Source organism: Chaetodon auriga, chromosome 9, assembly GCF_051107435.1.
Source record: "Chaetodon auriga isolate fChaAug3 chromosome 9, fChaAug3.hap1, whole genome shotgun sequence".
Classification (NCBI taxonomy): Eukaryota; Metazoa; Chordata; class Actinopteri; order Chaetodontiformes; family Chaetodontidae; genus Chaetodon; species Chaetodon auriga.
In genome coordinates, this window is record NC_135082.1 from 1,247,727 (window position 1) to 1,274,578 (window position 26,852).

Consider the following 26,852-nt stretch of genomic DNA (forward strand, 5'->3'; position numbering starts at 1 on the left):
GATATTTTATCTCATATGCCTGAGATAGAGCTAGGGCTAATAATGCAGGGAACTGTTTCCAAAAAATGTTCTGTTTCTAAATGCAGAAAAAGTACAAATCTTACTTGATTGAGAAAAAGTGGCTGCAACATCTTTCAAAAACCAACAGTCAGAATGTTAGGTGTTATCTTTGATCTTTTCCTTGCCCTCAAAAATCAAATGACACCAGTCACTAAGAGGCATTTATCCAACTGTCATAATTAAACATGTGAAAACCCTTCATACATTACTATAATTTAGGTTATTACTGCAATTTCCTGTTCCCAAATCTATAAACCTGTTTCCAAAAAAGTTTGGATGCCGTGTAAAACTTAAATAGAAAACACAATGTGATGATTTGCAAAACATTGAAAGAATCAAATGCTGAAACTAAGAAATTCCATTGTTTCTGAAAATTATATCCTCATTTAGAATTTGATGCCAGCAACACATTTCAAAAAAGTTGGGACAGTGGCAATAAAAGAATAAAAAGTTGACATGATAAAAAAAAAATGTGGTGGATCTCACAATTCATTAGGTTAACCAACAACAGGTTAGTGACATGATTGGGTATAGAAAGAGAATCCCAGAGAGGTGGAGTCTTTCTGAAGTGAAAATGGGGAGGGGTTCACCACTCTGTGACAGACTGCACAAGCAGATAGTTCAATAGTTTATGAGTAATGTTTCTCCGTCAATCATGTTTCCTTCCTCATGGAAGGCCTTGCTCATTTCAATAAAACAATGTAAAACATTCTGAAATCGACAGTCCCATAATTCTGCTCTCAGAAAGGGGGTTTCAAATTCTGTGATGCAGACTCTTTGAATGTTTCAGTGAAGTGTTTTGAGGTTTCTGTGCAGTGTACATACATTTACTTACTTCTAAATCTTAATATAAGGACATATTCCATCCATCTGTAACAGCTTATCCTTAAGGGTCACAGTGAGCTGGAGCTGAACCCAGCTGGGTGAGTGGTGGGGCATACCCTGGGCAGGTCACCAGTCACTCAAAGGGCTGACCCTAGAGACACACAACCATTCACACTGACAATCATATGGACAATTTAGATCCGCCATTAATGCAACCTGTGACCTTGTCAAACCACTGCACCACTGTGTTTTTCCGAGCACAAGTGCACCTCCCGATGGTCTTTGGGGAATCAACACTTCCAGGTGGTTTGGTGGCTGGGGGGACCTTCTCCGCAGTATCTGCTGTACATGTATACATACACATTGAAAGAATTTTGTAGTTCTCTGTCTATATTAGTTAAACAAAGTGTGGAATGCTTCTTCTCAGGAGTATGCTTCTCCATTTATAGGAATTATTAAATTTTTCTGTAGTTATGCAAAAGATATGAAAAAGGTTTTTTCCAGTGACCCTTGATGGTGTCCCAGACAAGATGAAGAAGAGTTTCATTATTATTAATTACCTAAGTCACTTGAGGTTAGCATTATGGGAGTAAGTGTACCTTGGAATGTATAGGCTTCACATAGCTTTTGGATCTGCACATAATCCAAACCTTTTTCATAAAAAAATCCCTTAAGTGTTATTCCTTCTAGTTAAACATAATGAAAAGAGAATCTAATGTCTCATGTGAAACATCCTTTTTCTGACTGCTTCTTGTCTCTGATTATGCTTAGGTGTCCCTACACCAACAGAGGAGGTTTTGCACCACACGCTAAGTATGCTGGTCCGTGAGAGGAAGATCTACCCAACACCAGACGGATATTTTATTGTAACCCCTCAGACTTACTTCATCACTCCAAGCCTAATCCGAACCAGCTCGAAGTGGTACCATTTAGATGAGCGATCCACTGATCGACACCAACAACATCAACATCAGAACCAACAGCAGCACCAGCAGACACAGTGCACCTCCCCTCTCTCTGGCACCATCACCCCATCCACCTCTGGAGTGGGGCGAGATCGAACACACCCAAAATCCAGTCAAAATCACAGTGGGGGAGGTGGCGATTCTTTTTATAACAGTTACCGTGGAGAAGACCCCCCAAGCCACCACACCACCCTGCAGCGCCGGTCCCCCAAAGACCACCGGGAGGCATACTCGTCCCCGCACTCCCCACAAACACCTCCGCAGCAAGCAGGAGGCAGCGCAGAAAAGAGTCGCAGCACCCTCGGGTTCCCCTTCAAGACGGACACACTCACCAAGCACCGAGGAGGGGGAGGGGGTGGAGGAGGTGGAGTAGGAGGAGGAGGAGGAACTGGAGAAATTGATAAACAAGTCGGTATAGGAAGTGGTACAGGAAGTCGGAAATTTGGTTTGAAGTTGTTCCGTCTCAGTTTTAAGAAGGACAAGGCCAAGCAGCTGGCCACCTTCTCTGCACAGTTTCCTCCTGAGGAGTGGCCGCTCCGTGATGAGGAGGCACCCAGCCAGCTGCCACGCCATGTAGAGATGGAGATCATCCGTAGAATCAACCCTGACCTTACTGTGGAGAACCTCGCCCGACACACAGCGGTCATGAAGCGTCTCGAAGAAGAGCGTGTCCAGAGGAGCAAAGCGTCATCAGCCAATCAGAGCTCCAGGAGTAGAAGAAGCGGGGGTAGACACAGGAAGCAGTCTCAGACCAAACTCAGCCGCTCCCATAGCAAGACAAGGGCATCCCGTGGTGAGCTGAGTGATGGTTCCCACCTGGAGCTGGCTGACAGGGATTATAGAGCCTACTCATCTTCACTTGCACGGTCACCAAGGGAACATGCCCTGGCCATGGAGCGGCAGCGTGGCCGGCTTCACCTGGCACACAGCAACCCCAATATCCTTGACTCCTCCCACTTGCCCGTCACGCCAGAGTGGGATGTGTCCGGAGAGCTCGCCAAGCGACGCACAGAAATGCCTTTCCCCGAGCCAAGCCATGGCCCATCAGCCCACCATTCAAAAGTCCACCGCTCACACTCCCACACACAGGAGAGGAAGTCCAGGAATGAACGCAGTGACAAGGCCAAGGAGCGTTCCAGATCCATGGACAATTCTAAAGGGCCTCTTGGAGTTGGGTTGATTGGACCACCTGATTATTATGACGACCGGAGCCGTTACTATACTGATGATGGCACCCTGCGAGCCAATCAGAGCTCTTCTCACTATTCTCGTGCCACACCACCCACAGTTAAGCTGCCTGTGGATTCTCTGGGGTTGGATGGTGGCAGGAGCTTAGAGAAGAGTAAGAGCAGGGACAGCCTGCCAGCATACTCACCCAAACCACTGCCCTCCTCTGTCCCTCCTGACGATTACTTCCAATGTGCTGCTTCCTCTGAGGCTGTTCTCACAGCAGCAAACCCACTGGGAGCTCTAGGCAAAAATACCCATGATGGATTAAAACTGGGAAGCACTGACAAGCAAACAGACAGACAGACATCCTATCCCCTAGAAAATAAAGAAGACTTGTCAAAGGTAGGACCTAAGGGTGGCAGCCTGCCTCCAATACCTCTCTCTATCCCTGACCTCCCCCTTCCCAATGGACGACCTCCCCATAGTGCCTCCTCTGGTCAGGAGAAACGAAAGGAGATCTTTAGTAAAGACACACTCTTCAAACCTCCTCCTACCCTGCCTTTGTCCAGCTACAGTTCTCTGAGAAAACCCCCAAACCTTGCCTCCACTACTCTGTCCTCGTCCTGCGATGCACTTGATTCCCAGGAGGCCTTTGATGCTCCTAAACCTCTAGTGGCTACACCACCAGCTCCCCCACAAGGGATTGAACCCACAACCAGTGCTGCAGAGGCCTCCTTCGACTACTACAACGTCTCAGACGATGATGAACTTGAGGAGGGGGGCAATAAGAGTCGAGGAGAGGACGAGAAGGCTGGAGGAGGCGTTGTTGGGATAGGAGGTGGTGGAGCAGGGACCATGCAGTGGCTATTGGAGAGAGAGAAGGAACGGGACCTGCAGAGGAGGTTTGAAAGAACCCTCACCTTACCTGGTGCTAAAGAGACCCTTCCAGAGTCCAGTCAGAACCAGCAGTCAGCCCACTCTGCTAGACTGGACAGTATGGACTCCAGCTCCATCACTGTTGACAGTGGATTCAACTCACCACGGTGAGAACATGCATATACAACATACTGATTACATATACACCATTATTATAGATACACAGGTACCTCATTTATCCACAGGGGAATTTCACATCATAGCAGCATGAATTCCTGCTTAAATCTAATCCATTAAGCTTTCAAAATAACATGGAAATGGCTAATATATAGAACTAAAACTCAAAGGCTTTGTCTGAAATCATTCACTCATTCACTATTCTGGAAATATAAAAGACATTCAACTAAGTGGAAGACCTATGACTCAACGTGTTAGGCTGTATTTAAGAAAAAGTGCAAGAAGTAATTGAGTAACCATAAAAACAAGAGAACCAGAAAATAATCTTAAGGTAAGAAAAGCAGGAACCACAAACACAGGCTGAACTAGAATAGTAGAAGTGTATGGGGTAGTGATGCATAGATCAGCTCTGACTAAGTAGTCCAAATGTTTATGTACAATCATAAATCATGCTATCCACCAGAGCAAATTGTTTTGCTCAGTTTAGAGACCTGCATGGACATTGGTCACTACACCCCTGCCGGTTCTGTAGGGTATATTGCCTTTTAACTGATGTTAAGCATTGCAAGCCTTCCAGGTGATTTCTTTATTGTGTGTTATTTGATGTATGACTGTTTTCTTTAACTGCGATTGGCTGGTGACCGGTTCAGGGTGTACCCCGCCTCTCGCCCATTGCTAGCTGGGATAGGCTCCAGCCCCCCGCAACCCCGAAAGAGATACACGGGTATAGAAGATGAATGAATGAATGTTTTCTTTAATAACTTGCTTAATGATTAGAGAGGCATTTAAAATATTTTCATGTGTGCAGGGAAGTCACTGCAGCAATATCGCAGGACATTTAAGCAGCAAAACTGAAAACTTTAGTTGTAATCTTGACAGGGCAGAGAAAACTCTCCAGAGGAAATGGAATTAAACTTTTAGCTTCTGAAAAATTTATTTTAGACAGATCTGATGGATTTACCAGGAGGATGGCTACTTTACTCAGAACAATTTCACTCTGTGAATCTGAACTGTGTGTGACCTTTTTAATGTGCAGAAGAACTGAGAACATTAATTAATATTAGGTTCCAACTGATCCTGTTGGTGTCTCCGGAGATTTAAATTATCAATGACATTACTCCGCTGTGAAACATACTTCGGCTGTGGGGTGGATCATTGCAGGTACTTAATAAACTCAACTCATTATATTATTGATGATGCAACCAATGCACTATTAATCAGAATGTACATTTTTATGACCCAGCTCACCCAATCCATAGATTTTCCGTGATGCCTGTCCATGTGGGTGGGAAACAGGGTGTGCAGGGCAGACTGTGTGTCCAACATGTATGCATGAGAGTAAGGGAATTAAGGGGAGACAGTATGCCATTTCCAAAACACCAGCAATGTAAAATGTTATATTCAAATTGAAAATACCAAAAGAATATGCCAATACCAGCATGACCACTATGTGCTGGCTGGTTCAGACAAGTGAGAATTCAGCTGTCAATGGCAGTTTAAAACAGAACAATCAGTGAAATGGGTTTTTCAAAAACCGTGAATCACTGCAACCATGAGAGGTTCTTGAACATACAGACAGTAAATGTGCCCAAAAATATTAGGACGATGAGGCCAGTCCTATGTGAGATTAGCTGCGGAAAGACAGACATAGACACAGACACATACACACACAGCCAAACACATGATCCTCTCCAAGCTTATGTCTGGTGGAGGTAATTAAATTAACAAGCTGTGTTGTCATCTACTTGAGTAAAAGAAAATATGTCTAGTAAATTTAATTCATACAAATGGAGTTGACCTTTCTGCATCTCTGCATATGGCCTGGGGTACTGTCTGGGCAGTGTGAACAGTTCGGAGAATGATTCTGTGAGAACCTGACAAGTTTTTAAGAGGGTGAAGTCATTCATCTTGACAAAATTGTAATGAATTGTTTAACGATCAGGATTTCTAGAGGCCAGCTTAATGTTGGACCATACCACCAGATATGAGTAAGTCTACAGTCTTTTTACCAAACGGCACATACTGCCAGGTGAGTTGTTATGGATTGTATGAGAAAGCAGTAAAATTTGGAAACAAGGTAGCAATAAGTGCCCAAGCCAAAAAGAAAAAATATTAAGAGGTTGTAATTAATTTTAGAAGCCCAGGATACTCAATCGAGTAAGGATCTCAGTTGAAGGTAAAAGAAAATGGTGTAACTAGGGAGACCACAAGCATCTTTTATGTCCTAGAATGCTCAGTGCCCGTGTGAATTGTCGCTGAGAACATGGATACTGTTCTCTGAGAGGGGACAGATTATAGGCTTACCATTGACAGTGATGGCATAATTGTAAAAGGGAGGAGTGTTAAGGTGATATTTGCAATAATGCTCCAATATTAACAAAACCAAGTAATGCCTGACACTCTGGAAGAAAAAGAAAATGTGAGTTAATATACAGACAGATGTCTAGCCATAGCCATAGTTCTCCAGTTGGGTGCCATTAAACCACTGAGGAAGATAAGGACACAGTGAGATGATGTAATAAAAAGCGCTCCAGTCAAACCTCAAACAAACAAACGTGATGGAAATAGGACAGTCATATTGGTTTTATCTATTAATTAAACGAAGGATAAAGGCTGCTCTTCGCTTCTCACAGATCTGGTGTTTCTATATGCCACAATTATTTGTCTGTCCAGTGTAGTGGAAGCTTCAGTGGATGTGTAAATCACATGCTTCACGTACGTCATGTTTTATTCACAAAGTTTGTTTCCATCACAGTTTGGAGGATTTTGCTTTTATTGATACATCAGCTTTTCCACCTCAGCAAAGCATGACAACTTTTTGTGATGTTAACTTTTTTTAAGTACCATTGTTTCTGCTCAGATTTTTTTACTACAATATCAAGCACTAAAATGCAGTACCAACAAAAGTAGAATACAGCTCCAAAAGTACAATATTAACCACTTAAGCACAGTATCACCCAAGGCTGCATTTTGAGTTACTGTAATCTTGATTATCTTTCGTGTATATGGGCCATGTGTTGAAGTTTTATTATAGCTTTATTTGATTTGAATTTTTTTCCTAAATGAAGTTGTGTTTTGTCTATTACCATTCAGACAAGCAAGTTAGACGAGCTAAAAAAAATCGTGTCCCACATTTATATGACCTGATACAATCTCTTCTGCTGTCCAAAGTTAAACAGGGAAGGCATTCATGGCTTACTTGTGTAAAACTGAGCCTAAATAATCTGAGGTCAATTAGTTATCATATTAAATTAAACAAATTTTCAATTTGCATCAGTAAGTGTCGTGATCAAAGTGTAAGTAATCAGTAGTAAGAATTTTACCAATCATTTGGTAATGGAACAGTTTTCTCAGTAGTGAAGAGGCTGTCATCATGGTCCTGTTGTCTCTTTCCTCATGTATGTCTCAAGTGCTTTCTTTGGTGTTGTAATGGCATAATTTGTTATAATGTGTCCCTTTGCAGAACAAGGGAGAGCCTAGCATCGAACACCTCATCCATAGTAGAGAGTAACCGTCGGCAGAACCTGGCGCTGAGCCCCGGACATCTTGGCATCACTACCGGCAATGGTCCCCCTTTCTCCTTCCGCACCATCCCAGAACCTGCTAGCACCCAACCAGAGAAACTCCAGAAGCCCAGCGCCTGCCTTGCATCGATCACCAGCGTCTAAGGGCCGAACTAAGGGCTGGGTGCGCTGATAGCCACTGGACAGGGGCCAGAAAAAGTCCCATCCCCATGGACTGTTACAGACTGAATCAGTGGAGCTGCCACAGACTCACTGTGGAACTATAGCTGTTAACACACACACACACACACACACACACACACACACACACACACACACTCACACACACACACACACACACACACACACATACACTGACAGATACAAACAGAGGAACTTATACCAGGAATCTGCTCTCTCTCTCTCTCTCTCTCTCTCTCTCTCTCTCTCTCTCTCTCTCTCTCGCTCTCTCTCTCTCTCTCTCTCTCTCTCTCTCTCTCTCTCTGTCTCTCTCTCTGACACACACACACAGACACATACACACCAGGCCACTGGGCAGTCTCTGACCATGCCATTCTACAACCTCTAGTTTACACACTGCTGTTGTGTTGTTTCACTTGCGTGGTTTCTAGTTTTGTGTGTGTGTGTGTGTGTGTGTGTGTGTGTGGGTGTGTGTTTGTGCATGTGCATATATGTATATGTGTATGCGTGCGTTTCTGCGCATTTGTGTGTGTGTGTGTGTGTATGTTTTTGTGTTTTTGTGTGTGTGCGCGCGTGTGTCGGGGTGGGGTAGTGTTTGTATAATCTGTAATCTCAGGTCATATTATTTCCACTCCCATTCCAGCTGCTCCAGATCAGTGCACCTCCCTCTAGTGGTGTCACCTGGTATTACACACTGAAGAGATTTAGCTCTGCTGACTGCTGTTATTGATCATCCACAAACTCACTGGTCCAGCTCTTACTTCTTGTCTTTGTTAGCTCCTCTCTAAAATTCATCACTGGCAGACACCTCTGGTAGATGTTGTGCCAAAGGAAATGACAAGGTCAATTGATTCTGTTGTACAACAGTCCAAAATGCAACAGCAATGTGAGGTGTTTAGTCAAATGAGTAACCTGTAACCAAGACTGCTTTTACAAAAGCAGCAGCAACTTCTGTAGAATGAAGCTGAGCAATTCTTGTATCTGTTGGATGCCATGATGCCCATCTAAACTGCCTGAATACTGTTGCCAGTTTTTAATCTGCTTTTAACTGTCCCGTCCAACTGCTGTCAGATACTGCATACGAACAGCCTGAGGTGTAGCTCCAGGGATGAAATATTTGATTACAGACTGTTTAAACTTTAATGGAGACAGATATTTTTGTCCTTTTTCTCTCTTTTTATGGTACCCCTCATGGCCCATGGGATGCAGCTGTGTCATGTTTCAGCTCTGTCGTGGCTATGTCCACTGCACACATGCTCTTTTCTTCGCCTCACTTTCATAACAGGCCAGGTGTGTTTTTCCCAAAAAGATAAGACTTTATTGATACCTGAGGGGAAATTAACATGTTACAACAGCACAGAGTCAGGTTGAGTTATAATGAAATATATAGCAAACTGTTTGAAATTAACACAAATAAAATAAAATAATGAAGAAATCAAACTTTGACATTAAAATAGCTATATACAGCATATTCTTTACAATAGAAGTGAATTTATATGCAGTCTATAAATGCCTATATTTATTGATGGTAGACAAAATTCATATTTTGTTAATGACTTGGTCTTTATGTACATATAGCAAAGCTACTTTTTCTTGTTTGTTTACAGAGCCACTTCACGGTGGTGTTCAAATTTAAGATGTTGAGGGCCTACAGATGACATCACAGCTTACAACAGCTGGCATACCAGCGCATAGTAAGCATATTTTTCTGTACTGCTGTTCTGTACTGCTAGAATCCTACCATGGTGAGGGGATGACCTGCTCTGCCTAAGCAGTCATCACTCCTCAAGCTTAAACCTAACCAACCCAACCAACAAAGGCAACAAGTGCTAGCCAATCAGAGGCAGAGTAGGGCAGGTCACCCCCTTGCCACTGTATGATTCATAATTTAGTGTCCTGCTTGCATGTATGTGAATTCATACTCACTGCTGAGGTAGCTAAAAAGTCACAGCAGTAAACCCACAGTTAAACATCAACTCATCCTTCCAGCAAACATCACTTAGATTTATGAATATTAGTAACTAAAAGAAGTGTAGAGATTCCTTCCAAGAAGGGGCCATTGTGGTTCAACATGGAGCCTGCAAAGTTCACAAGGCTTTGTAATGTTCTTGTTGTAAGCTATGACTTTCATACTTCTGAAGGGTAACTGAAAAACAGCATTTAGATTTACTACAGATGGTGTAGTTCAGTGAGTCAGGAGTCGTAGGCTACACATGAAGAGAGTTTGGTCCTTATTCATATGAACTCAGTCAGTTGAGGTTTATTGGACCTTATTCAAGTATGATCATGCTGAACGGCATTTTTCAGTGATCATTATTTTCATGATTTAGTCATTTATTAATTCATTTTTATTACCTTGGCAAACTGTCGCCAAAGATGAGCTGAGGTTACATGCCAATCCTTGACCACATGAACACCTGAGCAGGAGAAGTATAGCATCATATTCATCTACCACTTCATTCTTACCAGCGTATTTCTCTAGTTCTTTACAGCTCAGGTGAGATCTCAGATGGTCGGGGGTGGAAGCCAGCACCATTTAATAACTCACTGATGGAGAATCTATGAAATGGACATTGCTGTTTTTGGAACCGCTGCCTCGCTTCTTTCCCAAAGTGTGGCAATTGGTGCTGGATGGCAGTGTCACAGCAGGACCTCAATAAATACAGAAAGTGAGAAAAAACATTGTTTTTGTTTTTATATGGACAGATGTCACCATTTATTGCTTGTATACATTTTCAGTTGAAGTGAGAGGGGTATGGGGAATGAGTGGAGCGAGAGAAACAGAAAATGTCATCTTAAGAATTCTGAACAAAGCAAAGTACCTTCATCCCATTGAACACTCAAAGCTGAAAAACCAAGGACAACTGAACCAAACAACAGTAAATGTGTGAATAATGGACTGCTTGAATAACACAGCTGCATCCAGTGTTGAGGGGTTACAGATACATCCCTGTTGAGTTTCACAGCTAAGCTATTAAAAAGGGAGTAGCTGACTTCTAAGAGTTGAAAGATTTTAACAAGCAAAAATCACTGAGTTGAAATTAAATTAAACGTATAAATTCTGGTGTCAGACAAAGTGTATTCTGCTGCACATCAAAGGCCAGCCCAGGGTCTACGAGTGGATTTTCATTGAGAGCAGCTGTGCTGGCACTTGAAGTGGCTGAGTGTCCAACAGAGAGTATGGGATGCAATCCAGAAAAAACTTATCCAGACCAGTAGTATACATAACAAACAGGGATGTGACTTTATTTTTGGATTTCAGTGGTTATTTACTTATACACATTGTTCTCTATTCATTTACATTTCTATCAAGTTCATGATCACTTGAGTTTGTTTGAATCAAATCCCTGAGCCACTCTCACTCCTGGTGCTAAAATGGTCATGGTCAGTGATGGCCGTGATAATAGTCAAAAGAGAGCTGATATAGTTGGAATATACTATTAAATGGCTGCTTATAGTTAGGCTTTTTAGGTTAGGTTTCACCTGCATACTTTTGGCAATGGCAATTTAGTCCCTTCTATGAAGCATTTGGGTGAACAGGACTGGGATTACACAGTGACTGAATAGACGGACGCATGACCACTGACTATAGCACAGAGAGATGTGAAATAAGACCTACGTTCGAAATGTGTTAGTCTCGTTATAAAACTAGACCTGAGTTAAGATGGATTTATGAAAACTCCTGCAGTCCTATAGGTCAATCATTTCCCATCCTCCTATAGGCTCAGGGAGCTGTCAGTCATCCCAGTGTTGTTGTCCTATAGGCTCCTCTACAACTACCTCCACGGCAGCAAAAACACAGCCCGTTCTTTCTGCTATCTCACTGTCATCAGCCTCTAGCCTGTGAATGTCTATACACACATGCAAACACACACATATAACCATACATTAAAGTGCTGGACTCCCTGTTGTTTCCCTTTCTTCACTAACAAGGTTTCTTCTAATGGTACATGAAAGCATTGTGGTTCGTTGCCACACTTGAACCAATTGATGATGGCTGCATCAATTTCAGTGTCAGAAATGTTTGATCTGACAAGCACTTCATTTGAAGCTTACTGACCCTTTAAGTGTGCCTCAGTAAAACATACAAGTGTAGCTGCTTTTAGTTAAAGAATCCTGTATATCAGGACAACTTTAGTTAACTTGTATGGTAGGACCTGATGGTTTTCTAAAAACATCCTGTCCATAGAATTCTCTCAATGTGGGGTGCTAAGATTCCATCTGCCCTGCAATCCTCATCACAGCTAACTATACTGTTGGTCTGGGCAACTGCACAGACACCACAACTGACCAGTAGGACTCACTAGCATACCGACAAGGTGTTCCTTTGTTGGAACACACAGTCAAACCAGGAGTAGGATTTTATTCTGTGACCTTTCAGTTCTCATTCTACTACTGCATCTGGTCCTCTGGCACTCTGCTTCTTACAACTACACAAGGGTCCAACCATATGTGTTACCACTACAGTAAAAGGTTCAGTATGCTTCAAACTATGAACACTAGGGCTTTAACCTCTTTTCCCTCTATACCAGGGTACTGGTTTATATTCTGTCCCCAATGGATCGATTTTTCTGTTCTAGGAATATGGTCACTGTTCTGTCAATATTTTACAATTCTAAACTGTTTTCTACTGCTGGAAGAAATTTACAGTCTGTTCCACTGCTGTTTATAGGTTTTAATCCCCAGAGGTGCTAGATACTAAAATCCAAGGGGAACTAAAACCATTGTGGGTGCTACCAATAATTCAGAATCTAGTCTCTGTGCTCTGAATATTCTAGGATTGTAGTCAGTAGTCTACAATGTTAGCAGGGTTCTAATACTACTTAGGGGTTTTAATCCTTCCACTGTCAATATTCTAGGGGTACACAGTTCATCCTCTCTGTATCTGTAATAGGGTTCTTGTCTCTGCTCTAACCCAACAGTATGCTTCCAGTCCATTACACAATTATTACAGTAGGGTTCTAATCCTAATTCTGCCTCTACAATGCTTTGTAGTGCCGGTTGTACCCACGTAATTGGGCCTTATCCCTTATTCTGTGACTGCAGAAAGACACAGACAGGGATAAATTCACATTCTGTTAGTCAAGTCCCTAATCCTTTCCCATTTAGGCAGTTCCCTATCCCTACAAGTACAGTAGTTTCAGTTTCTATTGTACCACTAATCTTGGGTTTACCACTACAGTTGAGTTCCTGTCCCTGCAATGGAGTTTAATCTCTATTATATCACAGTTCTGGAGTTTTAGCTCCTCTTCCACAGCCTCAGTGGTGTTCTTGTCTCTGTGCCACCAGTGAAATAGGGCAGTAGTTTCCTGTCTGATGGAGGTCATGGGTTCCATTCCTCATGTCTGATGTTTGCACTGCCCTACCACCTAAATTCTTCCTGCTACTGTCAGGCCCAGTGGCCTTCCATCAGCCCCTACTCCCCTTCAGCCACAGTCCTGTAACCTTCCATCCCTTTTTAACACTGACAGTCCATGAAATGTCTTCCCTTAACATCGGTGGTGATTTATTAAAATGGAGGTTCAACAATAACATTGTTTCTAATGCTGACGGTATGTCATACCTGTAAATGATGTTTATCTGTCATGCCTAGTCAAATAATTTAAACAATAAAAAGAGGGATTTTTTAAATGTCTATAATATCTGAAAGTCCCTTTGATGTGTAGTACTGGTGTTACCGTTGTTGTAGTGTACGTGCTACCCTATGGGGATTGTGTTACTTTTTAAGATAATAAAATAACAATGTTTGGTTACACCATTGTTGTGCGTTTTAATGTGAGCAACAAACATGACTTCCGTACGATACTGCAGTCACAGGGCCCATCTTAAAAAGAGGGTAAACAGAAAAGATAAACAACTCTGAACAAGGATATAGTGGGTGTCCTCCATGTTTTTGAAAAAAGAAAAAAAACATACGTGTGTGTGTGTGTGTGTGTGTGTGTGTGTGTGTGTGTATTCTCCCTATTTTTTTGTATTGCTTCACTTACAAGGTTTCTTCTAATGGTCCATGATAGCATTGTGATTCATTGCCATGCTTGTCTGTAAATGTGTTCTTAATTTCCACTCTGGAAGGCAAGACAAAAAGTCTGTCTCCATAGCCTCCTTCTGGCTGCATCAATTTCTACATCAGAAATGTTTGCTGTTCTATGATCTGACAAGCACTTTATTTGAAAATTACTGATCCTCCAAGTGTGTGTCAGTAAAAGATATAAGTGTAGCTGATATTAGTTAAAGAATGGGGTATATCAGGACACTTGTCGCTCTCAGCTTGCGTTAACTGAATGGTAAGAGGTGATGGTTATATATCACATTATGTCACTACATGTAAAATAGTATGTATATGTATAAAATCAAGATAAACTAAAACCAGGAGTATGTGGAAATCATAGTAAAATATGATGCTATAAAAACTCAGCCAGCAAATTTAGGGATTATCTATCTTTATCTACTTCTACATTACCAGAAAGAGCAAAACTGTCTTAAATGTCAAAACACGGTGACAATACATTTTAACCAGTTATCAAAATGTCTTCACCAGCAGGCCTCCAATTGATAGGCCTGACAGGTCTGCCTGACATATTATGAGATGTCTTACTGTAAGTAAAAGCTTGTGGTAAATAACAGAGTGATTCTGGATGATTGCCTTTTCTAAGAGTCCTGGAAGTAGCTGGGTAAGGCAAAACCAATTTGACAGGTTGTAACCTTGTAGAGAATGTGATTTATATTGTTGATTTTCACATTAGTTTAGGGTTTGGTAAAGAGGAATTACATTTTGTGAAAACATAGCAGTAATAATTTGCCTTTCTGTTATTTCCTAAGAGTGTTACTTTTACACTGAAAATGTTAGTTAAATCTATGTTATTTCTCCTTTTGGTGTTACAGTTAAATAAATAAAAGCATCATCACAGTTTGCTGAAATGTAGGGCAGATTTTAATAGATACAAACTAGTTTGTGTCGTATCACTGATGATCACCTCTGACACAACTTGAATTGAAATGACTTGAATTGTGTGATAGAGGTATCGTACAAAGCTAAAATTTAATTCAGTGCACACAAAGCTGTAATACCAAACCAAATACAGTAAGCAGTGATTGAATTGGCAAAGACAGATCACTTTAGTTGGACCTGTACTAGCATACATTCTCTTCAGCAGAGGTCATTTTACTCCTGTATTAACCCAAAGAACCCATGGTGACACAGGTGTCACAAGTCCTTTAAATGTCCTGGAAAGTTCCTCATACAGCTTTATCCTTGGCTTTAACTCATGAAGTCCCTAAGTGATACATACTGAACATCCTGATTGGTCATGTGACAGGTCATGTGATTTTGTGTTCCCATAACAACATTTCCAAGATGTCTGTGTGCCAGGTTAACACATGTAGTGCACTAGCTAAATTTAAAAAGCTTGTTTTTTGTTGCTAAAAGTAAGATTCAAGCCATTTAAGAATTCTAATGCTTACATAACATGTCCTTTATTACATTTAACCTGTTGTGAACACGTTTCTTGAACAAACTGATATAAAACAAGCTTTATAATATAAAATAATAATATATATACATATAATAATATAAAACAATTTCGCTGTTTTGACAAAAATGTCAGAAATGTGTTCTATGTGGTCTGTTTAGTCTGTTTTATGTCCCCCACAATTTTCCTTGAAGGAGAAATGGGTCCGGGTTCTTATGGGTTAAAGGAGTTCAAACACAAACTGTGGATGAAAAAATTTGTCTTTGTGAAGTTTGATTGACACAACTTAGGTACATGCATCACCACAAGTCTTGAATCGTTTCCTGTTAGTACAATACAGTGAAGAACATTTAGTATAGGTGTACTGCAAAGACAGTAATACTATGACAATTTGTATACGGTCAGTGGTGAAAAAGTATTCAAATCCATTAGTTTGGTATAAGAAGAAATAACACAATACAAAAAGTGCTTCGTTACCAGTAAAAGTCCTACAGTTACTTAAATAAAAGAACAACAGTACATTAACATCTGAGCATCATGAAGGCTGCTTAAAATATAAAAGAATTAAATAGTCATTAATTAACTTTCTTTTTTGTAATTAAATGTTTTTTTTTATTTTAATGAGGCATTACAGTTGCAATTGTACAAAACTATTTAAGTAATTTCTTAATCCTTACGTGAGATGTATGAAAAACAAAAAAGAAAAAAAAAACACTACAGTGACATTGAAATAAATATCAATCACTGGAAATAAGTAAATAAAGGTACTTTAGGATACAAACCAAATCGTCATTCAACAGCCGCAAAATTTGGTAGTGGGATTGGCTCTATTAATCCTGGCAGATGAGAGTTCAAGAAATAAAATGTTGAGATAGCAGCTCAGCCAATGTTTTAATGAGAGGGTATGAGGTGGTATCCAGCACTGGACAATTATCCTTTTGGCTGCAGTCATGCTGGCTAGCCAGAGTTTGCATGCTCTCTCAGAGATTTGGATTGTTGAGTCATCATTCAAAAGCTGGAGAGCAGGTTCAACAAAAAAAAGCACAATGATTAGTGAAGAGACAGTGTCCACTACTTTGGTCCAAAAAACGTGCACTTCAGGGCATTAATGCACTCTCTCAGTGTGTTTTATTTATTTTTTAATGTGTATCTTGTACATGCTGTATAATTATTATGGAACTGTGTTGTAATATCTTAACAGATTCTCAATAAAAAAGATGGATGGGAACTGAACTGACAGGTTCATTTTGGCCAACAATCACACACGAGTCACGATCATCCTCATTACTGAAATATCCCAGTAGGTGATGCTGTTGCACTGGAACTTATCACAATACATTAGAGGATAGAGCACATGGTGCAAGCAAGAAACAGGCTGTTGAAGTTGCATGTTTGTTGGCCCACAAACCACTTGTTCTTTAACTGCAGGCTGCTATGGACCACAATATCAAAAGAAAACCTTTTTGCATAATTAATGCTTGCTGTAAATAGTACAAATATAAAATGCACACACCCTCATACACCTACATGTGAAGGCAACTTTAAAAGCATTAATATGAGTAAGGAATGATTTTATTGTCCTTACTTGTTATTGGAATTAACAAATTTGTGTTATAAGTATTAATACACTATCAAAACTATCTGGTTTTGATCAAAGACCACCATTTCTCTTTGTCTCATTGCAGTCTGATGTGGAACTGACATGTTAATACACAAAGACAAAACCATTCTGGTTAGGACAAAAAACCCTTCACTAATGCATCTTGAAAGAGGCCAATCTCAACAGTGATCATTTAGGCTACTTTAGATCTTTAAACTTATAATACTCCTGTACTTTTCTGTTGAATACAGGACTACTCGCCTATTAAGTGGACAATAATAATTCAGTAAATTTAATGGTGTATTTATACACTGTGCTTTAAAGCCAGAGTGAAGAGGGGACCAAAAATGACAGACTCATTGTGTCTCGGTCGCCACAGAGGCAGATCTAGAGATTTTGCCTTGGGGTGGCAAAGTTTTGGCATGAGGTTCTAGCAGGGGGGCTTGTTGATGGTTGTTGATGCAGCAATTTATGCAAATTTCTTTCTCTTTCTCTATTCTTCCTCCCTGAAACACATCGGTACACCCAATAGGATGAATTCTGCTTAAAGATCCATTACTGTGATGGAGTGGTGGATTATACTTTTTGTAGTGTTAATAAATTACACTTTTTGGAAGTGTTTTATGTGTCCACTCTCACTGATTCCCGTTAACTCATTGCGTGACTTAAGGTACGTGGTTTTAAAGAGCTGCACAGTTGGTATACACATTCAAGAGACCAAAAAGACCGAAAAGGTGTGCTTTATCGAATGTGGTGGGCCGATCTGGTCCAAAATGCCAGGGCCGATTTTTTGTCCCAGTCCACCCCTGCATTGTACCATCAAGGGAAAATTGATTCAACCACCTAAACAATCTTTTCTGAAAGAATATTCCCGCACGATGTGATCCAACATCCCAAGACATGCCCCACCCTCCTCACTGCTATGCCACCCATACACAATACCTAGGGTATAGGTAAATCAGGTGTCTGGCAAATACCTCTGGGCTTGTACCATAAAGGGAAAACTGATTCAACCATAGTGTTAGTCTATGATCAGGCTATCAGGCTATTGTGGAAACAGTTTTGAATAACCTGTTGGTTCTGCAGATAACTTCTCATCAGGCAGAGATATGAGAAGAACTAGTGATGTGTCGGTCGCGAGCGAAAGGGCTCTCCGAGCTGGCTCTTTGAAGTGAAGGATCGGAGCCGGCTCCTGCCTGGGAGCCGGAGCGGGACCCGCTTTTTTTTTTTTTTTTTTTTTTTTCCTCTCGCCTTTTTTTCTGCTCAAGCCGCACGTGATTGGCCAACTGCGTGATGTGTATGCATTGAGCAGGAGGGGGAGGGGCGGGGGTTACGGGCACAGCGCACGCACACACACACACACACACACACACACACAGCCGTGACAGAGACAAAACGCTGGAAAGGTGAGAAAACGAGTGACCGCAGGAAATGCAGTAAAATTTGACATAAAACATGTTTTTGTACATTAGTAATTAATTTTACGCATAATTTTACATTATTTTGGTAAGAAATTAATGTAAGCAACAAAAAAATCTGAAAAGCCACTTGGGAGCCTAAAGAGAAGAGAGCCTAGCCGTCAGAGGAATTTCACTGTCTCTGTGGGTGAAACCATTTCAAAATTCGGGGGGCATGGTTGAAATTTGTAGGGGGCGGGGGGTGGCGGCGCATTTTAAAGAGTAAATAACGATAGATAGAAAGGAGACGAGGGCTGAGTTTCTGTGGGCAGATCACTGAATTTCAAAAATGTGTTTTAATAAATAAAATATATTAAAATAGGGTGGCAACTGGGGTGGCAAGATATATTTTTACAGTGGCAAGTGCCACTGTATGCCTCTCCGTGGAACCGCCACTGTCGCCACTGTCCGCACAGCAGCACAACACGAGGCAAAACTATCATGTCACCGAGGCAGAAACCCGCGTGCCCCCTGCATCTCTTACTACTGCTGCTACTGCTGCTCGGAGCGGGCCAGCAATGTCTCGCAGCCCGTCCGTTGCTCGTGTTCCTGATCGATGGGTTCCGCTATGACTACATGGATGACCTGCACGTGCTCCCCGGCTTTCGCGAGCTTGTGGACATTGGGGTGAAGGTGGACTACATGACTCCGGACTTCCCGAGTTTATCATACCCTAATTACTACACTTTAATGACAGGTAGTCTATCTATCTATCTATCTATCTATCTATCTATCTATCTATACAGAAGGCAGCACAGTGCAGACTGCTAATGAAGGAATGCTTTACAGTCTTTATGCTGCTTCTCTTCCATAGGCTAACCTTTTTCTGTCTCAACAGCTGACAAAACTGCTGCTGCGTTTGCATATTGTTGTATTTCACCCAGTAGATATGGCAGGTTTTTTTTTGTTTTCGTTATGTTTTCAAAGTCTTTTGGGATGTTAGTTACCTGTGTGAAGTATGTGTCTCTGATCCTGGTATAACTGGCAGGAAGTTAAGAAATACAGCTTGGTTTCCACCTCATTTTGTTTGCAGTGGACGCACAGTCTTCTCTTGGTAGCCATGTTTGCCTGTGATGGCCACTTTAGATGGCCAGGCTGTGCTCAGTGAATCTGTACATATTCGAGGAATTCCTTAGTTGTGGGTCAGTCACAGTTGTCAGGTATTCTGCCACTGTGTATTCTCTATTTAGGGCATAGCATTCTAATTTGTTCTGTTTTGTTCTGTTCTATCTATCTATCTATCTATCTATCTATCTATCTATCTATCTATTGCTATCTGTCTATCTGTCACTAGCCCACAGTACTAACACTAACACATAAAGTTGATCTACTCATAAATTAAGGCTGGGCAATCAGCCTAAAGAGGCTAATAAAATAGGCATATGAAATGAAACCTTATAAATGGTACTGAAATACAAACCACCTCAGATAAATACCAAAAGTGTCACAGCCACAGACACAATTGTTGAAATTCTTTCACAGAGCTTCTAGGCCTTCAACGCTGTTGCCCAACACACTTTTCAGAATACGACAAATACCAAAAAGTATATGACTTTCACACTGTTAATATGGGTTGCACCACACTAACTTATTCTTATGGAGATGATTTGATAAATATTTACATCTACAAACTGACAAGTGGAACTGTTTTGTAACTGACTCAACTGTGGTTGACATGTTCACAATACTTTCACAGAAAATATCATAATATACGTACTTCAAATGAAAAAGTGTTATGCCATGAACATTAAACAAAATGACCAAATGAGGTTGTTAGGTTCAGTAACTGATATCTCCTTCTCACTTGAAACTTACATTCAACATTCATATATATGCTTACCTCAGATGATTGCATTACTTACTACTACACCTGAAACTGTTATATCTGGAAGTTATGTCACAGCGGGTGATGCTGTAGTGACTTCCTGTTTTCAAAGGTCATTTTATTATCATCTTAAGATCAAGGTTTGAGGTTAGCATCAGTGGAGCAGAGTGTGGGGGTGAGAGTATGTTGGTGGAGGAGGTTGGTCAGTTAGGGTGGGACCAGGTTATTGATTTGTAGGTTTGTAGGTCATGAGGATTGTTGTAAAATGGATTCTCTGGGGGATGGGAAGCCAATGGAGCTTGGAGAGGACAGGGGCGATGTGGTCATGGGTCCAAGACTGGGTGAGCTGGTGGGCAACAGAATTTTGGATGTATTGGAGCTTATTGAGAATTTTTGTAGATGAACCATAAAGGAGACTGTTGCAGTAGTCCAGATGAGAGGTGATGAAGGTGTGGATGAGTGTTTCTGCTGCTGTGGAGGAGAGGGATGGCCAGAGGCAGACGGTGTTCTTTAGGCGTAAGAAGGCTGTTTTTGATGTTGTGTTTAACATGCTGGTCAAAGTAGAGGTTTTGGTCGAAGATGATGCCAAGATTTTGGATGTGGCGGGAGGTGGATACTGAGGTGCCGTCGATATTTAAGGTGATGTCGGGGGTAGATTTACAAAGAGATTTTGGTCCAATAATGATGATTTCTGATTTGTCACAGTTGAGTTTAAGGAAATTGTCTTGAAGCCAGGATTTTATTTCAGTGATGCAGTTGTCAGGGTTGAGTCGGTGGCAGATTTTCTTGGTGGAGATGAGGAGCTGGATGTCACCGGTGACCATGGGGGTGGATTATGTGACAGAGAGGAAACAGGTACACAACAAAGTGGTGGGGGCCGAGGACTGAACCTTGCGGGACACCTTGAGGGAGGGGACCAGTGGGGGATTTGTAGTTATTGATGGAGATGAATTGAAGTCTGTCAGAGAGATATGATTTGAACCAGTTGATAGGGATGTACCGATCCGATATTGGTATTGGTATCGGTCCCGATATTGAAGAAAATTCTAGATCGAATATCGGTGACAATGGGCCTGACACACAGGGGCTGATCTCTTCAGTCTATTTCTATGCTATAGGCGCTATGAGTGGCGTCATGCGCAAGCAACACACAGTGCTGAAGCACACATAATGTGGACCACATTGTTTTCAAAGCGGAGCGAGTGAAAGGTTTAGCTATCTGGAACTTTTTCAGACTACCTCAGCCTTCAAACTCGACGGCTACTTGCAATACCTGTGCAGTGAAAGCATCTAGTTGTAACACAACCAACTTAATCAAGCACCTACAGAGATTTCACGGCAGGGAGCACGCTGAGTTCATTAAGCTGAATAAACACACTGCAAAAACAGCATTTCAAGAGAGTAAAAAATTTCCTGTTTCGAGGAAATTATTCTTATTTACATTAGAAAAGTAATCTCATTTTCAGAAAATTTATCAAACTTTTTCTTAATAAGATATTCAAACTAATATTGAGCTAGACTTAACAAGTAACAAGCTACAACATTAGTTTGCTTAATATCAAAGCAGAGGAACAAGATTGTTTTCTTTATTTTAAGAGTAAGACCATTTTCATAATTTCTCAATTTAAGAATCTCATGACATTACATGAATTATGGTTTGTTAGTCTTTTTTTATTTATCATCAATGAGTATGAAAGACCCAGAAACAACTTGCTGCATTACATTTAACATTACTTTAAAGAAAATTGCAGTCTACCGTAGGGCTGGGCGATAAAATGATAACGATATGTCTCGCGATAGACACGTAATCAATATCAATAAAAAATGCGTTCGATAAAACATTCGATATTTTTTTTTCTTCGTCGGAAGACACAAGTTGCGAAGCAAGGTTGGTTGCATGAACAAAGGCACTTGCTCTCTGGTAACCTAGCAACGTAGGGAGTAATCACTGATAACTGGGAGTGACATGCTAATAGCCAATCATGTAACAGTATCATGTTCGGTTGCGCCATCGTTGTCTCGTGTTTGATTCTTCGCGAGGAGTGAGACGAGAAGTGAGCGCTGCAGCGAGCGAAGAAATTGTCGATAAAACAGGGAACGTCAGCTCGTCAGTGTGGCAGTTTTTGGGATTTTGTAAGTCAGACCGTAGTCAGACCAATGTAGTCTGTAAAGTATGCAAGACCGTCGTCCCTACCAAGACCGGTTAATACCACAAACTTGTTTTATCATCTTAGCCGCACTCACCCTTCGGAGCGCAGCCGTATTCACCAACGTCCAACAACATCCGTACTGCAGCACCACCGCACAAGCAGCAGACCACCATGCAGAGGTACTCTGCTTCAGCGCCTTATGACAAATCATCTAAAAGGCACAAAGACATAATGGAGGCAGTGGCAGATCATATAACTAAAGACATGCTTCCGCTGAGCACTGTGGAGAAGCCAGGTTATAAAAATCTCTTACACATGCTTGACCTCAATGTTATACCTGGCCGAAAGTACTTTTCTAAGGCTGCCATTTGTTTTCTATGTTACAGACGTAAAGTCTACCTCAGTTATGTATTTATCTCCTGGTCCTTATTTTAAATAGGTCCTAAAAAAAAATCAATAATTATTGATATCGACCAATATAAAACACTTATATCGTGATACAGTTTTCAGCCGTATCGCCCAGCCCTAGTCTACCGTGTACAGTCACACAGCAAAATACAAATGACTGCTGAATTACACTTGCATTGCTCACTTGGCAAAAATAGGAAAACTACAATTAAACATCTTTAAACCATTTGAAAAATGTAGTCTATATGACGAGAGAATACAAAAATGTTTTGCATTTAAATACACACTAAAGACAATAGTCTTTACTTGAGAGTAGGGCTGCATGATAGGAAAAATATGATATGCGATAGTTAAATATTGCAGTAACGATATTAATGGTGATGAACTGATATCAAAGTCAGTTCCGCTGCTTTCAGCATACTACTAACTTACCACTATTTACTTTGAGAATCAGCGAAAAATAACAAGGAAATTATTACGGCTGGATCCCAATAATCAACAAGTTGAACATTCAATCACTGGGTAGGTATTCAGTTTTCTAGTTTGATATTGGCATATATTGGTTTTCAGTAACGTTTTTTTTTTTTTTTTTTTTTGCATATTTTTGCCAATTTACAATATTACATCTTTGTGTAGTCCAACTACATCTCCCAGGTAATATTTTATAGGGACATACACCATGTCCTTGTGAGTAAAGCTGTAATATGGAGTAAAATCCACAAGGTTATCGGCAGATATCAGGTCCGTTGCTTGTGCCATGTTTGGAATCTCTATTTTGTATGCCATGTATTCTCTGTCACAACAAATAGTACACTGTAAAATATAATAAGTTGACTTTACTAAAAAAAAAATATGCAAACTTGCTGCCTTAAAAAAAATAATTTATGTTGACTTAGATGAATTAGATTTTATTAATTTAATAATTGTGAGTGTGCAGTACTCAAATTAACTTAAATAATTGGATTATAGTAACTTGATTATTTTGAGTTGGCAGTACTCAAATTAACTTAAATAATTGGATTATAGTAACTTGTTTATTTTGAGTGTGCAGTACTCAAATTAACTTAAATAACTGGATTATAGTAACTTGTTTATTTTGAGTTTGCAGTACTCGAATAAATCTCAATAAATTAGATTACAGAAACTTATTTATTGTGAGCTTCCAGTACTCAAGTGATAGGTTAATTATCTTTAGTTTTTCTCATCCATCATATTCAGGTCAACTTAATTTTCTTGACCTAGAAGAATTCTACAATAGAAGTTACAACTGCACATACTAATTTCATTAAAAACATATTATCTAACAGTAATGACCCCCAAAAACACAATGAATGGAGAACACTCATTGGATTAACTCAATGGAATTAAAATTTATTTTAAAATGCTCAACAATGCATTTAACGGGAGAATTAAAAGATATGGCGTCAAACTAGCTGCCCATTGCAACATGAGCTTGAGCTCTGGTAAAGCTAACAGGTCTGACTTCTCAGACAATATTAGTGATCAAAACTGGAACTACAATCAACATTGTTTCATGGTCTAAACCGCGCAGCAGTGATAAAACATACAAAACACAGAACTCTTTTTTGAACACACAATTCAGTTCAAATTCAAATTTCACTTGACCATTATGCCTGGAACAGTAAACAAGTCACCTTGTTTTTCTCACATCACCAAAAGAGTACATGCAAAATGTGTACTGGAGTTATACACTGCAAAAACCTAAAATCTTACCAAGAATATTTGTCTAATTTCTAGTCAGAAATATCTCATTAGTCTTAACCCTCATGCTGTCCTCCCTGGGAAAAGTCTCTAACATTTTTATGACATTCCTATAACTTTCCCTGGGGAAAGTCTCTAACATTGTCCATGACATTACTTCCCTCAAGTATGATGGCAGTAGAAATGGGCTGGAGGTGCACTGCATTTAGACCCTGCTGCTGAGCATCTTTGCTGACAAGTCAGCACCCCAACTGTCACTGAGGCGAGTACTTCTTCTTTTGCTGTATCCTGCAAAAGAAGCACACACAACTACCTTTTGAATCTCATTTTCTTTTGGGGAAAAAATCCCCTAGTGCAACCCTAAATTCATTCATGTGGTTTCTCCAAGTGTGAGATAGGAGAATTCACATCCTTAATTTAACTACATTATGTACTATAAACAAATTTACTAGGGATTCTGATAGTTAATGAGTGAGATCAGAATCCACCTGATTCTGATCAACTGAAAATAATTTTATTTTAAATATTTGACAACGCTATGAAATATATAATAAATATGATTTGTCAGTAAATTGAGATCAGTGGGTTTCTTTCTTCTTTCAATACATTACTTACAAAGAAAGTCTTGTAAACTTCACTGGAGTTGTCACCAAGTACAATAGGAAGGCCTTTGAGGACAACAGAGGGAAGTGCCGTTACATCTGGCGACTAAACACACAGAGAGAGAAGAGATATAAGTTAAGAACTTTGTAGCATTTTGAGGGGTGGGGGGAATATGTGTTGATAAACTGTTCTGTATTTCCTGTAATAGTGCAGGCTTATATTAGAGACAGGGCTTTAAGTTGTAAGTATATTTTGTAATATCTAAATACCTCATTTTACACATCCCATTTTCCCTGTTAACATTTTCTTTGTGTTAATAAAAACTCAACATTTCAATTAAATTTCAAATGAAATGCCCCTGTGCATGCATTTCATTGAGCAGAAAAAGCACTGAAATTTAACAAAAAGATGCTTGGATGAGTAGTTCACAATAACTGGTATAAGTGGTGTGAAATGACTTTAAAAAGCATGATTAAATTGTTGAAGTGATTAAGTTAGTGTATTTATGGGTATATATCATTGGTATGGTCACCAAAAGAGTACATCTGCCTCGCTTGCTCTCCACAGTAGCATGCAGCAGCAACACAACAGAGGTAGGTAGTGTGAATGGTATGTGACATGGGCCTAAGGTTCATTGAAACCACCGATTATGCTGGAGTGTAAATTACTCAAAATTTGGTAAAAATAAATAAATAAATAAATAAAAAATTTAGCTCCTACCTGAGCCGAAATCTATGGAGCCCCCTGGTGACATTGGATAAAAAAAAAAATAATGCGTGGCCACGAGATAGTTAATGTGTGGCCACGAGATAATTGGCCTTCAGTAAAAAAAAAAAAAAAGAATTATGTATTTTTTAAATAATGCGTGGCCACGAGATAATAACATGTGGCCATGAGATACTTCCCCTTCAGTAGTGGGATCTGTCAGTGGCGAAACTTGAGAATGGAGAATGTCATTGTAATTCATTCTAATATTAAAATAAAATGAAATTAATTTAAAATTGTCCATAATAACGCTCAACTCAGCAACACTCAAATCACTCTAAAGGTGGCAGATCCTGCTACTAAGGTTGAATTATGTCGTGGCCACGCATTATTTAAAAAATCTATACCTCATTTTTTTTAAAAATGTTTTTTTATTTCGTGGCCAAGCGTTATTATTTCGTGGCCACGCATTAACTATCTCGTGGCCACGCATTAACTATCTGGTGGCCACGTGTTATTTTTTTTCCAATGTCACCAGGGGGGCTCTGTAGAAATCAGCAGGCTGAAGCTGATTTCATTCTAGCACTAACTCTGTAAATAAATCACTTTCGACATTTTCAAACATTTTTAGGTGAGAAAGTAGCAGTTTAGATCCACAACGTGTCGTTAATTTGTCCAAATAACAACTGTTTACAGTTTTGTTTGGGCAAATTCGGCGCTACTCAACCTAGCCGTAGTAAGTAAAGCACTTCCTGTTACTTTCACAAAATAAAACACCTGTTAACGATAGAATTGGTGCTTTTATTTTGAAAACAGGAAGCGAACCTCCCCTCACTCTAGCTAACTTTGAAACCGCTTGGTAACTCGGTTTTAAAAACCTCTCCCACCGCCTAAAAAAGTTACGAGCCCTGTCTCTCAACTTAATGACCAAGAATTCAAAACGCCAAATTTCGCCAAAAACATGGTAGTCTACCATAAATTGTAGTATACATTTTTTTCTGAAAAATGTTGAAGTTACTGTCACGGTCAAATGGCATGCTTGCTAGCGGTGATATTTGATTTAACTGACACTCCTCCTCCCTGACAGCACAGTAGGCTACTACACTACAACAAGACAAATCGACGGTTTACAAAAG

At 40.2% G+C, this 26,852-nt stretch overlaps 2 protein-coding genes across 7 annotated transcripts in view; both read left to right on the plus strand.

The window, feature by feature from the left end:
• LOC143325469 (storkhead-box protein 2-like) overlaps positions 1-13,535 on the plus strand; it is a 159,640-nt gene extending 146,105 nt beyond the window's left edge. For 2 of the 5 annotated variants that reach the window (XM_076738513.1, XM_076738514.1), the window contains exons 3-4: positions 1,657-4,063; positions 7,537-13,535. In XM_076738513.1, the coding sequence (XP_076594628.1) occupies positions 1,657-4,063; positions 7,537-7,741 (2,612 nt within the window). In that variant the 3' untranslated portion in view covers positions 7,742-13,535. The remainder of the gene's footprint in view (positions 1-1,656; positions 4,064-7,536) is intronic. The other 3 variants (XR_013077540.1, XR_013077539.1, XR_013077538.1) reach the window with 3 other exon arrangements.
• Positions 13,536-18,595: 5,060 nt separating this feature from the next.
• Positions 18,596-26,852, plus strand: part of enpp6 (ectonucleotide pyrophosphatase/phosphodiesterase 6) — an 82,730-nt gene continuing 74,473 nt past the window's right edge. For both annotated transcript variants that reach the window (XM_076738516.1, XM_076738517.1), the window contains exon 1: positions 18,596-19,000. In XM_076738516.1, coding sequence (XP_076594631.1) covers positions 18,745-19,000 — 256 coding nt within the window. In that variant the 5' untranslated portion in view covers positions 18,596-18,744. The remainder of the gene's footprint in view (positions 19,001-26,852) is intronic.